This window comes from Euphorbia lathyris, chromosome 10 (genome assembly GCF_963576675.1).
Source record: "Euphorbia lathyris chromosome 10, ddEupLath1.1, whole genome shotgun sequence".
NCBI classification, from domain to species: Eukaryota; Viridiplantae; Streptophyta; class Magnoliopsida; order Malpighiales; family Euphorbiaceae; genus Euphorbia; species Euphorbia lathyris.
This window is the reverse complement of record NC_088919.1, coordinates 28,007,300-28,021,217: the sequence shown is the minus strand read 5'-3', so window position 1 is coordinate 28,021,217 and position 13,918 is coordinate 28,007,300. Positions and strand designations below refer to the sequence as shown.

The following is a 13,918-nucleotide window of genomic DNA, read 5'->3' as shown; positions in this document are numbered from 1 at the left end:
TTTTGATCTTATGCTAACTGATAAATTAACTACTTTAGGATTGCAAAAGTTGTAACCTACCCGGAAATGCTATAATAATCGCAACTTCCAGGTTTCTTTTATAGACATGAAAATCTCTACCTTATGGAGCACAATTCCAAAAGTTGCTTCATGGAATTTCCTTATCTGATATGACTATTGTTTGGTATTTAGTTGTTTTCTTTATTAATCTTCCTGAAGAGAAAATTTTTATTGGGTGAAGAGAAGAAATGGGAAATGAAAGACAAGATGTATTATTATTTATCTTTTCTTATTATTCTTGACTAGTATATGACATGTTTAAGAATTACTACAAAGAAACATATATTAGGAGTAATTAAGGTAGCATTTGGACTTTGTTATAGTATTTTATTATGTCTTCACTCTAAGTAGAAATATTGGTAGTTTTTTCTACCTTGGGAAAAAGACAATACTTTGATCTAATCACTTGAACATTCTTGTTGCAGATGCTATTCCTTCAAATAAAGCAATGCTCTTGCAAATATACGTTGCCATGAAGGCAATGCCTTGGTACTGTGTTCTTCCATCCATTTCAGAGTGCATGATCGAAAATGGCTGGACGAAGTGTTATGCAAATATATCTGATGCTGGTTTGTTTGCTTACATTGTATATTTAATAGTATATCTTACTCTTGTGGAGTTTGGGATTTACTGGATGCACAGAGAATTGCATGATATAAAACCTCTATACAAGTATCTTCATGCAACCCATCACATCTATAACAAGCAGAATACTCTGTCTCCATTTGCTGGTAAGCACTATATCCATTTAAAACATTTCCATAGTTTACACTAAATGGTACAGTTGATCATTTGTAGTGTGGCATATCAATGTGTATATCTAGAAATTTGCCCTTGTTTGCATTATAGAATCACTGGTAAGCAGTGATGTATAACCATTCGGAGTTCACTTTCCACTTAGAATGTCCATTCACTGTTCTCTGATTGTCAAATAGAACACACTTGGTTTTAATTCAAAATGTTTTTACAACAAAAGAGCCTCCTGAAATGAATGTTTTTTGACATTTTGGTTGGTTATTTTCTTGTATAGTGGAAACCCAAAACATTTTTGCTAGTGAAGGAGTGAGGATTTAATTGCAATGTGACCGTTGGTGTTGAGTGAACATTGGATTTATGAGGATTTAACTACCAGCCTTGCTTTTGATTTAAATTTCATATTTTAGGTTGAGAATAAATGTTGTTGGTGGGTTTAGAATAAATTATTACTTCTGTTTTCCTGCCAAATCTTGTTCTTATATGAGGATTTAACTACCAGCCTTGCTTTGGATACCTATTTTGGCACTTGATGATTTAGTGGTCAACAATTCTGTATGTATCTTTTCTATTTGGAATTCATTGAGGCTTTTCCAAGATGATTTTCTGCTAATAATAGGAGACATAATAGTCAAAGCTTAAGACTTTAGATTTGACTGTTAAGTAAACTAAAATCAAATATTAGTCCCTTTTTCAAAAGGAAATTTCTATTGCCATTGTCCCATCCCCAGAAACTGAACAGAATGTTCCATAATGTAACTTTCATAAAGTACAACCCTATATGAATGAGAGAGAATGTTGTTGGCTTTCTATTGTCTATAATTCACTCTTATCATTTTTCACTTTACTAGTTCAAAGTTTTTGCCACCCAATCTATCATGCATGTCACTTAATCAGATTACAGTTTCAAAATTAGCAAATATCTCTCTCTTGCTATTGTATATCAGTTATATATTCTTATTGGTTATACTATTTTGAGTATAAGCCCCAGAATATTATGAAATGAAATTTGTAACATGCTCATCTTCAAAATTGTTTGCTTTATGTTGACCGTCAAAGCCATTGCGCAATACTTATGCGATATATGAAAGTAGTGGAGGCAAAATTCTCTTATTATTGGAACCTTATGCCCAAACCAGTGGCGAAGTTTTCTGAAATCAAGGTAAAAAATTGAGTATTTACACAAAGCTGAGCAATAGGAGGAATTTTGAATGGAGAACTGCACAATAATATATGGTTTTCATGAATGGTTAGAGAGTATGATTCTCGCTGGCACATTTTTAGCTTTGAAATGGTATTTCAAATGTACAACTGAGCTGTTACTTCATTACCATCCTGGAATTGAACAAGCGTTACAACATTAACATTTGGTCCGGCCTAAAAAAAGAAAAGAAAAAGTTGTCTGTGTGTTTTTGTTATTCAACTTTCTTGCTATTTATTCTCAAATATGTTTCACTTTTGTAAGATGTTGAGAGTGAAGCACCTTTCAATTTCTTGTTTAGATCACTGACCCAAAACTAGTGGTTTATTCTAGGTTTGGCATTTCACCCGCTTGATGGAATACTACAAGCAGTCCCTCATGTTATAGTTCTCTTCATCATCCCGACACATTTTAGGTCACACATAGCTCTCTTATTCCTTGACGCCATATGGACTGCAAATATTCATGACTGCATCCATGCCAAGCTATGGCCTGTAATGGGTGCTGGCTATCACACTATACATCACACTACATATCGTCACAATTATGGTCATTATACTATATGGATGGATTGGATGTTAGGCACCCTTCGTGACCCCGAGGACGAATCTGATAAGGTGAAGTGATATACACTTTGCTTGTAAATGTCCTTGTTTTGTGTTTAGGTTTCTTTAGCGTGGTTAAGAAAGTGTGGTTGTAGAGGAGATTTTGTTTAGTGTCAAAAGCTCTATGCTTATATAATAAGCCTTGGGCCACATAACCTATGTACTAAATTTAATAATCTGCTATACAGGTTGTTGGTATTAATTGTTTTGGAATGTATCTTTCTTCAATTAATGAATCTTGGTAATAAGAATCTCTATGTTCCTGGTTTCTGTCTGCACATGGGAAATCTATCAAAGTCTTGAATTCAACAAGGAATCAAGCTATTGAAATGAATCTATCAATTCCAAATCCTTATTTGCCTTATAAAAGCTAGCAAAATGTTATAAATTCAGCTATTCGTTTAATTTTTATTAAAATTGTATTTTTCAGGAACATATTATATAAATTTAATATTACAAAATCAAAATAAAAGAAAAAAAAGCCCATGTGCTTACACCTTATTTTATTCGGGTCAGGTTTGCCGGGTCAAGTTTGGGGATCGGGTTACCTAAATGATATTTATGTAATTTTCATTTTGTATAAAGAGGATTTTTTATTGAGGGTATTTTTGTAGTTTCCTTTATTATAATTTTCATGTTGGAATTTATTAGTTAAAGGAAAATGTTAAGGTGGATAGTGGAGCGTTCTACACTAAAGAAAAGTTAAATGTGGTTGGAGAGAAGAAGTTACAGATAATGGGAAGTTATATCTTTACTCTCAGTGTTTCATATTACATGTTTTTTAGAGAGTTGTTTAGAAATTAAGGATATTGGAAAAAAAAAATATTGTTGTCTTAACGTGTACTGGTCATATAAAATGAAATGTAATATGAAACAAAAAGTAATCTTTAGAAAGACATGTAATATGAAACAAAGGAAATATATTTTACTGCAAGTAGTGGAGGAAAAACTCATGAGTTTCAACAACTTCCAACATGTTTTTTTTACTAAATCTATAAATACCGAGCTATAACATCATTTCACAACTCTTATCAACTACTCGTAATAGATCTTCAATGTCTATTTAGCTCTAAATAATTATTTTTTGTTACGCTTCAACACCTATCCTACATCGAGTTAAGCAGATTTTTGCTCTTGCATTATTTACGCTTGGATAGGTGTTGAAGCGTAACAAAAAATAATTATTTGGAGCTAAATAACGCAAAAGCAAAAATCTGCTTAACTCGATGTAGGATAGGTGTTGAAGCGTAACAAAAAATAATTATTTGGAGCTAAACAGACATTGAAGATCTATTACGGGTAGTTGATAAGAGTTGTGAAATGATGTTATAGCTCGGTATTTATAGATTTAGTAAAAAAAACATGTTGAAAGTTGCTGAAACTCATGAGTTTTTTCTCCACTACTTGCAGTAAAATATATTTCCTCTGTTTCATATTACATGTCTTTCTAGAGATTACATTTTGTTTCATATTACATGTCATTTTATATAACCAGTACACGTTAAGACAACAATATTTTTTTTCAATATCCTTAATTTCTAAACAACTCTCTAAAAAAACATGTAATATGAACACTAAGAGTAAAGATATAACTTCTCATTATCTGTAACTTCTTCTCTCCAACCACATTTAACTTCTCTTTAGTGTAGAACGTTCTACTATCCACCTTTCCATTTTTCTTTAACTAATAAATTCCAACATAAAAATTATAATAAAGGAAACTACAAAAATAACCTCAATCAAAAATCCTCTTTATACAAAATGAAAATTACATAAATATCCTTCAGGTAACCCGATCCCCAAACTTGACCCGACAAACCTGACCCGAATAAAATAAGGTGTAAGCACATGGGCTTTTTTTTCTTTTTTTTTATTTTGTAATATTAAATTTATAAAAATATGTTTCTAAAAAATACAATTTTAATAAAAAAAATTAAACGAATAGCTGAATTTATAACATTTTGCTAGCTTTTATAAGGCAAATAAGGATTTGAAATTGATAAATTCATTTCAATAGCTTGATTCCTTGTTGAATTCAAGACTTTGATAGATTTCCCTTGTATAAAATATGACATTATACAATGTGCAGACAGAAACCAGGAACAGAGAGATTCTTATTACCAAGATTCATTAATTGAAGAAAGATACATTCCAAAACAATTAATACCAACAACACTTTATATAAGCAGAGAGCTTTTGACACTAAACAAAATCTCCTCTACAACCACACTTTCTTAACCACGCTAAAGAAACCTAAACACAAAACAAGGACATTTATAAGCAAAGTGTATATCACTTCACCTTATCAAATTCGTCCTCGGGGTCACGAAGGGTGCCTAGCATCCAATCCATCCATATAGTATAATGACCATAATTGTGACGATATGTAGTGTGATGTATAGTGTGATAGCCAGCACCCATTACAGGCCATAGCTTGGCATGGATGCAGTCATGAATATTTGCAGTCCATATGGCCTCAAGGAATAAGAGAGCTATGTGTGACCTAAAATGTGTCGGGATGATGAAGAGAACTATAACATGAGGGACTGCTTGTAGTATTCCATCAAGCGGGTGAAATGCCAAACCTAGAATAAACCACTAGTTTTGGGTCAGTGATCTAAACAAGAAATTGAAAGGTGCTTCACTCTCAACATCTTACAAAAGTGAAACATATTTGAGAATAAATAGCAAGAAAGTTGAATAACAAAAACACACAGACAACTTTTTCTTTTCTTTTTTTAGGCCAGACCAAATGTAAATGTTGTAACGCTTGTTCAATTCCAGGATGGTAATGAAGTAACAGCTCAGTTGTACATTTGAAATACCATTTCAAGTGATTAGATCAAAGTATTGTCTTTTCCCAAGGTAGAAAACTACCAATATTTCTACTTAGAGTGAAGACATAATAAAATACTATCACAAAGTCCAAATGCTACCTTAATTACTCCTAATATATGTTTCTTTGTAGTAATTCTTAAACATGCCATATACTAGTCAAGAATAATAAGAAAAGATAAATAATAATACATCTTGTCTTTCATTTCCCATTTCTTCTCTTCACCCAATAAAAATTTTCTCTTCAGGAAGATTAATAAAGAAAACAACTAAATACCAAACAATAGTCATATCAGATAAGGAAATTCCATGAAGCAACTTTTGGAATTGTGCTCCATAAGGTAGAGATTTTCATGTCTATAAAAGAAACCTAGAAGTTGCGATTATTATAGCATTTCCGGGTAGGTTACAACTTTTGCAATCCTAAAGTAGTTAATTTATCAGTTAGCATAAGATCAAAACTTGATGTCTTCATCAAAAGCAACCGATGATATTTTACTGGACATTCCAAATCCTCTTAAAATAACCATTTGATTCAATATAAGAATGGTAATTCGGAATACTCATCAGTCAACAAAAAAACTAGCAACTCGGAAGTATCTAATAAAGTAGGAAAAATGAGACAGGCATAATTTAGCATTCGCATACATTCACAAGCAACCAAGGAACAGGTTGTAGTGTGTTTGGCAGTATGCAAACGGAGGCATATAGTGGTGATTTCAAAATGATGAACCAAGTTCGAAATTGACACGAAGTACATTTAGCATTCGTTATGTCACATAAATGACTGCACTCCACCACTGGACTTGGACAACTGAAATGAAATAATAATGCCAAACACATCATAAAAATACAAGAATACTAGTATAGTATACAATACAATTGTCTCAAACTGCTCTCATTAGTTGAATAAATCCAACAATAAAATGGACATATATGAAATCTACCAAAGCCAATCATAATGAGGGATTGTTTGTGTAATATGTCTATCATTTCTAGAAATTTTAGTATACTCCCGGAGTACTACATCCGACCAATCAAAATAGTGTTGCACACTTCACGGGAGAGGATTAGTGTTAAGGGGGAAAAAAACATGTACACGTGGCATTAGTTGATTTGTCAGGTGTAGTACTCTCGGAGTATTCTAAAATAAATTGACAGACGAAAAAGAAAGGCAGATGAAAAGTGAAATAAAAAATGTAAGATATGCAAGGAAGAAGAAGAGGGCTCGGTGCAACGGTAAACGTTGTTGTCGTGTGACTGAGGTCACGGGTTCGAGTCTTAGGAGCGGTCTCTTGTCAAAAAATTGGCAGGGGAAGGCTTTCCCCAGTACACCCTTGTGGTGGGACCCTCCCGGGACCCTCGCTTAAGCAGGGACGTCCAAAGCACCAGGCCGCCCTTTTATGCAAGGAAGAAGAAGAGGCAAATGAAAGAACAAAATGAAGAACGTAAAGAAGAAGAAGCAAATGAAAAAACACCAATCAGATTAAATAAAAATTCTGAACCAGACCCAAGACTTAAATAAAGAATAAAAAAAAGAGAGAGAGAGAGAACAAAAATAGGTCATGGAGAAGAAAATAATTTGGAACAAACAGTTAAGAAAGCCCTGATTTTTAATAGGAAATAAACCTGAACTCTTAGATAGAATTACGCTGATCAATTTTGGCTCATTTTGTCTAATAAGAGTAAGGAAAGTTACCTACAGACTTGACACATAAACATATAGGTTGGTTGCTTATCTCATCTGAAGCAGAATGTTAAGTGCCGTTATAATATCACAATTGCCCAAAAATGCAATGAAGAAAAGATACACACTTTAACAACTAGCAACCACAACTTTAATCCAGAAATAGGAAAAGATATTTGAACAAGCAAAATCCAGTTCATCTCTCGGTTAACATGCCAACTCCGGTAAGAGTGAAAAAGGATGTCTTAGTCAAAGAAACTAAATATAATGCTACTAACAAAAATGAAAAACAAATCAGCTCAGGTTTAACCAACAACTAGATCAAAATCATTAATAGTCAAGCACAAAAACTACTGTACAATGTACAAAGAAAGAAATCAATAGAAACGTGTGAACTAATAATATCAACGAAAACCTGAGTTCAAAAGGAAGAAACAAATAAAATGGGACCCAATAATATCCGTGAGACTCAACAAAAGAATGAAACTCAGATTCCAAATCAAGCTCTCCAAACTCAAATTACAAAACGAAGCTTCAGACGCAATCGAATACAAAATTAAAATAAAACCCGAGAAAACACCCAATCAGAAAGAAAGAAAAGAAAACAAATAAAGGCAGATTGAAATACATAGATAGTAGTGAAGTGGTGAAATGTAAGAGAGTTGGATACCTCTAGGGAGATAAACGTTGCGCTTCAAGTAGTAAATGTAGAAGCACCAAAGGAAACCAGAGATCAAGTACAAGAGGGTTCCGGCAATGTAGTTGCGGAGCCAAGCCTGAAAAAAATGAGGGAGTGGGGCCCACCAATCGGAAGGTAGAAGATGGCCAAGGACGATGCCGTTAAAAAGTTCGGTGTCGTCCAAGAAGAGCTGGAGAGTGGTGTTGTCCGGCATGATTGTGGAGGCGACGACGGAGATGGAAAAAGACAGCGAAGTGAATGCGAGAGATTAGAAATATGATAATATAGAAAAGGGAAAGGGGGAAGGGGGAAGGAGAAGGAGATTCCTCCTAGTCCTGGCCCCGGTGGCAAGTGTTTGTTATTGTCAGGGCCGGCCCTGGGTCCAAAGCCGTAAGGGGTCTAAAAATTTTATTAGATTCGTACGTATATATAAAGTTTAAACAACAAATCACATCAAAGTCAAATAAATCTTGAGTAAATTACACCAATAGTTACATATATAATTTATTTTACATTTAGTGTTGGTATTTTATTTGATTTTATCAGTTCCTTAATTTTCTATTAATAAAGAATATCAAAAACCCAATTTTTTTTATTCTTTTATCATATAGTAGTACAGATCAGTTCACCTATTATTTTAATAACTGTTTTTATTCTTCAAAAAAAATAAAATAACTATTTTTATTTAGATGAATTATTAATTAATCCCTAATTCGTAGGGACTAATCATCTTTTTTTACAGAGGGACTCATCATCTTTCTTGTCTTTTTTTTTCTCTTTGTTGGGTGATTTTTCACTTCAAAACTTAAGATGTGATTTTAAAATTCTATACAATTAAAATTAAAACATTCTAAAATTTCATATATCTTCAAGAAATTTAAGAAATTCATGTATTTTGGTTGACAAATTATTTTGTATATGAAATTTTTAGTAACCATAAACAAGCAGATGAGTAGTTGAATGAAAGAAAAAAATATATTTTTTATTTTTTAAAATTGTGTAAAAATTGATATATGATTTTCTTTTATCCAATAATTTTTAAGTTATTTGTTCAATTTTCTAATTTTTTTAAGAAGAAAATACGAATGAACATCCTATAATATAGAGGTGTGTTGTTTGAATGATAATTTAACAATTTTTGACATTATTGGAATTAGTTTTGTCAGTATGAGTGTTATCTAATATTTGACATTATTAGTGAGCAGGGTCGGCCTTGGGCCTAGGCCAGGGGTGCGTCGGCCTAGGGCCCAAGACCGTAAGGGGTCTAAAACTTTTATTAGATTCGTACGTATATATAAAGTTTAAACAACAAATCACATCAAAGTCAAATAAATCTTGAGGAAACTACACCAATAGTCACATATATAATTTATTTTACATTTAGTGTTGGTATTTTATTTGATTTTATCAGTTCCTTAATTTTCTATTAATAAGAATATCAAAAACCCAATTTTTTTTATTCTTTTGTCATATACTAGTACAGATCGGTTAACCTATTTTTTTAATAACTGTTTTTATTTAGTTGAATTATTAATTAATCCCTGATTCTTAGGGACTAATCATCTTTTTTTACAGAGGGACTCATCATCTTCCTTGTCTTTTTTTTTTCTCTGTTGGATGATTTTTCACTTCAAAACCCAAGATGTGATTTTAAAATTCTATACAATTAAAATTAAAACATTCTAAAATTTCATATATCTTCAAAAAATTTAAGAAATTCATGTATTTTGGTTGACAAATTATTTTGTATATGAAATTTTCTGGTAACCATAAACAAGCAGATGAGTGGTTGAATGAAAGAAAAAAATATATTTTTTATTTTTTAAAATTGTGTAAAAATTGATATATGATTTTCTTTTATCCAATAATTTTTAAGTTATTTGTTCAATTTTCTAATTTTTTTTTAAGAAAAAAATACGAATGAACATCCTATAATATAGAGGTGTGTTGTTTGAATGATAATTTAACAATTTTTGACATTATTGGAATTAGTTTTGTCAGTATGAGTGTTATCTAATATTTGACATTATTAGTGAGTTCCATGTAAGGAACCCATAAATTTTTTAGTGGTAAAGCCTGGAATTCCCATCCAAAGGTTGCTGTATTCGATTCATGAGTAGAGTATATATTTTCAGACAATATATTTTTTTGAAATTAGTGAATATAAATTCCACTAGACCATCATATCTTTTAGACAAACTTATTATTTTTTAAATTAGTGAATTCACTTTTGAAATTTTATTTACATTTATAAATATATCAAAATGATTCTTTAAATTATGTAAAATAAATAAAATTATTATTTTTCATATAATTTAAGGATTAAAATTTATAAATTAAGAGTTTAGGATATATTTACTAAATTTTAGAATTTATGAATTGAGGTCTAAATTTTTTAAATTAGAGTATAAATCATACTTTATTTCGTATATATAAAAATAATGATATATTGAAAATAAATTTTGATGAAATGATTTAATTGTAATTTTGTAACCAATTTGATATTCATGTAGAAAGTTCTAAAAATTATTTAGGTTTTAAAGAGTTCAAATAATCAATATTTTACACTCAAAAGAGGCCCAATTTGATTTTTTTGAATGTAGATTGAGGGTTAATTTAAGAATTATACTCATATTTTTTAAAAAAAAATTGCGCACAATGCGCTTACATTAAAGAAGAAAGAAAAATTCCCACCAGACCCGGATGTGATTCGAACACATGACATCCCAAGGCATATGTAAGCTTTCAACCACTAGGCTAAGAGCTTCATATTTAATATTTGTAGTATCCAAAATTTTGTCAAATCATTTGATAACATTTTCATAATGAATTTAACCCATTTTGAATGGAAAATTAATCGATTTGTTATTTCTTTTTTGCCACATGACACAATTTTTGACAGGCGATATATACACACGGTAATTGATTTAATTTTTTACCATATAGATTTAATATGTAGATAAATAAGGAATTAATTTTTTTTTTCATTTATCCACGTATTAAGTCTATATAGAAAAATAAAATTAAAAAATTATTGACAAAACATTTAACAAATCGATTATTTTTTTATATAAAATGTGTAAATTTCTCTTATGGAAATACTCTAAGGGGCAAATGTTATCAAATAATACCACATTAGTCAAATGATAAAAAATTTGATACCACGTGGGTTAAATAGGGGTTTAATCCATAATATAAAGAAATTATGAAATATCCTTCATTTTGAATAAACTTGTATTTAGTAAACGTAATAATATATACCGTATAATTAATAATAAAGTATTTTTTTATTTATCATGTATTGAAATATTTTTTAATTTTTTTATGTAAAATGTTTTTATTAAAGGGCTCTTTATTTATTATTTCGCCTAGGGCCCGGAAATTATCAGGTCCGGCCCTGGTTATTGTAATGCGATACTCAGTCACTCGCACTCGCACTCGAACTCGGACAGACAGTGATTCCGAAGACCCCAAAAACGATAAAAGCGTCAAAGCCATAGAGGGTGAACAATATTCGAATCCAACTCCGATTACTATATTTCTTATATTCCGATAGGATAGAGTCGCATGGAGTTTGGTAGAAAGGGATAAATAGGGTGTGGATGATAAATAATACAATACTCCCTCCAATGACCACTGTCAAACAGGGGTGCACACGAAAATCCGGAAAATCGAAAAACCAAACCGAAATCAAATTGAAAATAGAGTTAACCAAAACCGATAGATTAGTGTACGGTTTTAATTTTAAAAAAGGTTAATACACATATTTTCCCTTGTATTATTACAGAAAAACAGATATGTCCTTATATCAAATAAATCCACAAAACTATCCCTAAATTTTCCACAAACTTACAATTATACCCTAATCTAACAGATCTGTGATGTGTCTTTAACGGTAGAGTTTTATAATTTAATTTTTATTTATTTTCTTATCCAATCAATATGTTACACCTCACTCATCACATGTTTTCTGCTCCTTCCTCTTCCAGACATTCACTTTACGAGCTGTTTACACGGTGAGATTTTCTCCTTTTGTGTTTGAGTCAGATTTCTATGCATTTTGTTTAGTGGGCAGAAGACATGTGTCCTCTTAGTCTGCTTCCATTGATATTAGATTTGGTTTGTTATTGTTTCTGAGAGCTTTTCTTTAGAATCTCGCACACTAGTTTTAAATATGTTAGATTGATTCATTAGAGTAATTGTTTTTGCTTTTGGATCCAGATAATGGACTACATTGTTGTTGGGTAGGAAGAATGTTGTCCTACATTTGTGAAGTTTTTTTTTGCGGTGATGGAAATCTTTTGGCTCCATTTCATTCGAACAGTTTGTGTAAATTTTGTTGTCAACCATTAAAGCCTGACACATGAGGAGTTGCTGAAAGAGGCCCTAAACATTAAAGGGCTTAGAGAGAGTGTGTGTGAAAGAGATAGAAAGTGAAAGAGGTTTAGAGAGAGAAAGAGAAACATGTTTAGAGAGAGAAGTGTAAACACTGTTTGTGCCAAATAAGCAAGTCTATTAGATTAGGGTATAATTGCAGGTTTGTGAAAAATTTAGGGATATTTTTTTGGGTTTATTTCATATAAGGGCCAGGGCTGGCCCTGGGCTTAGGCCAGGGGTGCGCCGGCCTAGGGCCCAAGGCCGTAAGGGGTCTAAAATTTTTATTAGATTCGTACGTATATATAAAGTTTAAACAACAAATCACATCAAAGTCAAATAAATCTTGAGGAAATTACACCAATAGTCACATATATAATTTATTTTACATTTAGTGTTGGTATTTTATTTGATTTTATCAGTTCCTTAATTTTCTATTAATAAGAATATCAAAAACCCAATTTTTTTTATTCTTTTGTCATATACTAGTACAGATCAGTTAACCTATTTTTTTAATAACTGATTTTATTCTTCAAAAAAGTAAAATAACTGTTTTTATTTAGTTGAATTATTAATTAATCCCTAATTCTTAGGGACTAATCATCTTTTTTTACAGAGGGACTCATCATCTTTCTTGTCTTTTTTTTCTCTGTTGGGTGATTTTTCACTTCAAAACCCAAGATGTGATTTTAAAATTCTATACAATTAAAATTAAAACATTCTAAAATTTCATATATCTTCAAGAAATTTAAGAAATTCATGTATTTTGGTTGACAAATTATTTTGTATATGAAATTTTCAGTAACCATAAATAAGCAGATGAGTGGTTGAATGAAAGAAAAAAATATATTTTTTATTTTTTAAAATTGTGTAAAAATTGATATATGATTTTCTTTTATCCAATAATTTTTAAGTTATTTGTTCAATTTTCTAATTTTTTTAAGAAGAAAATACGAATGAACATCCTATAATATAGAGGTGTGTTGTTTGAATGATAATTTAACAATTTTTGACATTATTGGAATTAGTTTTGTCAGTATGAGTGTTATCTAATATTTGACATTATTAGCGAGTTCCATGTAAGGAACCCATAAATCTTTTAGTGGTAAAGCCTGGAATTCCCATCCAAAGGTTGCTGTGTTCGATTCATAAGTAGAGTATATATTTTCAGACAATATATTTGACATTATTAGTGAGCAGGGTTGGCCCTGGGCCTAGGCCAGGGGTGCGCCGGCCTAGGGCCCAAGGCCGTAAGGGGTCTAAAATTTTTATTAGATTCGTACGTATATATAAATTTTAAACAACAAATCACATCAAAGTCAAATAAATCTTGAGGAAATTACACCAATAGTTACATATATAATTTATTTTACATTTAGTGTTGGTATTTTATTTGATTTTATCAGTTCCTTAATTTTCTATTAATAAGAATATCAAAAACCCAATTTTTTTTATTCTTTTGTCATATACTAGTACAGATCAGTTAACCTATTTTTTTAATAACTGTTTTTATTCTTCAAAAAAATAAAATAACTGTTTTTATTTAGTTGAATTATTAATTAATCCCTAATTCTTAGGGGCTAATCATCTTTTTTTACAGGGGACTCATCATCTTTCTTGTCTTTTTTTTTCTCTGTTGGGTGATTTTTCACTTCAAAACCCAAGATGTGATTTTAAAATTCTATACAATTAAAATTAAAACATTCTAAAATTTTATATATCTA

At 30.9% G+C, this 13,918-nt stretch overlaps 2 protein-coding genes across 2 annotated transcripts; one reads left to right on the top strand and one right to left on the bottom strand.

The window, feature by feature from the left end:
* Positions 1-358: 358 nt before the first annotated feature.
* Positions 359-4,572, top strand: LOC136209691 (delta(7)-sterol-C5(6)-desaturase-like). The gene is made up of 2 exons (XM_066001253.1): positions 359-791; positions 2,348-4,572. Exons 1-2 carry the CDS (start codon positions 509-511, stop codon positions 2,638-2,640), a joined length of 576 nt encoding a protein of 191 aa, XP_065857325.1. The 5' UTR covers positions 359-508; the 3' UTR covers positions 2,641-4,572.
* A 139-nt stretch (positions 4,573-4,711) lies between these two features.
* LOC136209692 (delta(7)-sterol-C5(6)-desaturase 1-like) lies at positions 4,712-8,197 on the bottom strand. Its single transcript, XM_066001254.1, has 2 exons — positions 7,812-8,197; positions 4,712-5,204 (listed from the first exon to the last, which is right to left on the bottom strand). The coding sequence occupies exons 1-2, from the start codon at positions 8,032-8,034 to the stop codon at positions 4,912-4,914; spliced, it is 516 nt and encodes a 171-aa protein (XP_065857326.1). The 5' UTR covers positions 8,035-8,197; the 3' UTR covers positions 4,712-4,911.
* Between the last annotated feature and the right edge of the window lie 5,721 nt (positions 8,198-13,918).

What these genes read in the sequence shown, in the direction of transcription:
- LOC136209692 (XM_066001254.1), bottom strand. Translation starts at nt 8,034, where the DNA reads ATGCCGGACAACACCACTCTCCAGCTCTTCTTGGACGACACCGAACTT. An exon ending in CAACGTTTATCTCCCTAGAG is followed by an intron (nt 5,205 to 7,811) that starts GTATCCAACTCT and finishes GGTTTATTCTAG; the next exon opens with GTTTGGCATTTCACCCGCTT.
- LOC136209691 (XM_066001253.1), top strand. Translation starts at nt 509, where the DNA reads ATGCTCTTGCAAATATACGTTGCCATGAAGGCAATGCCTTGGTACTGT. An exon ending in TACTCTGTCTCCATTTGCTG is followed by an intron (nt 792 to 2,347) that starts GTAAGCACTATA and finishes GGTTTATTCTAG; the next exon opens with GTTTGGCATTTCACCCGCTT.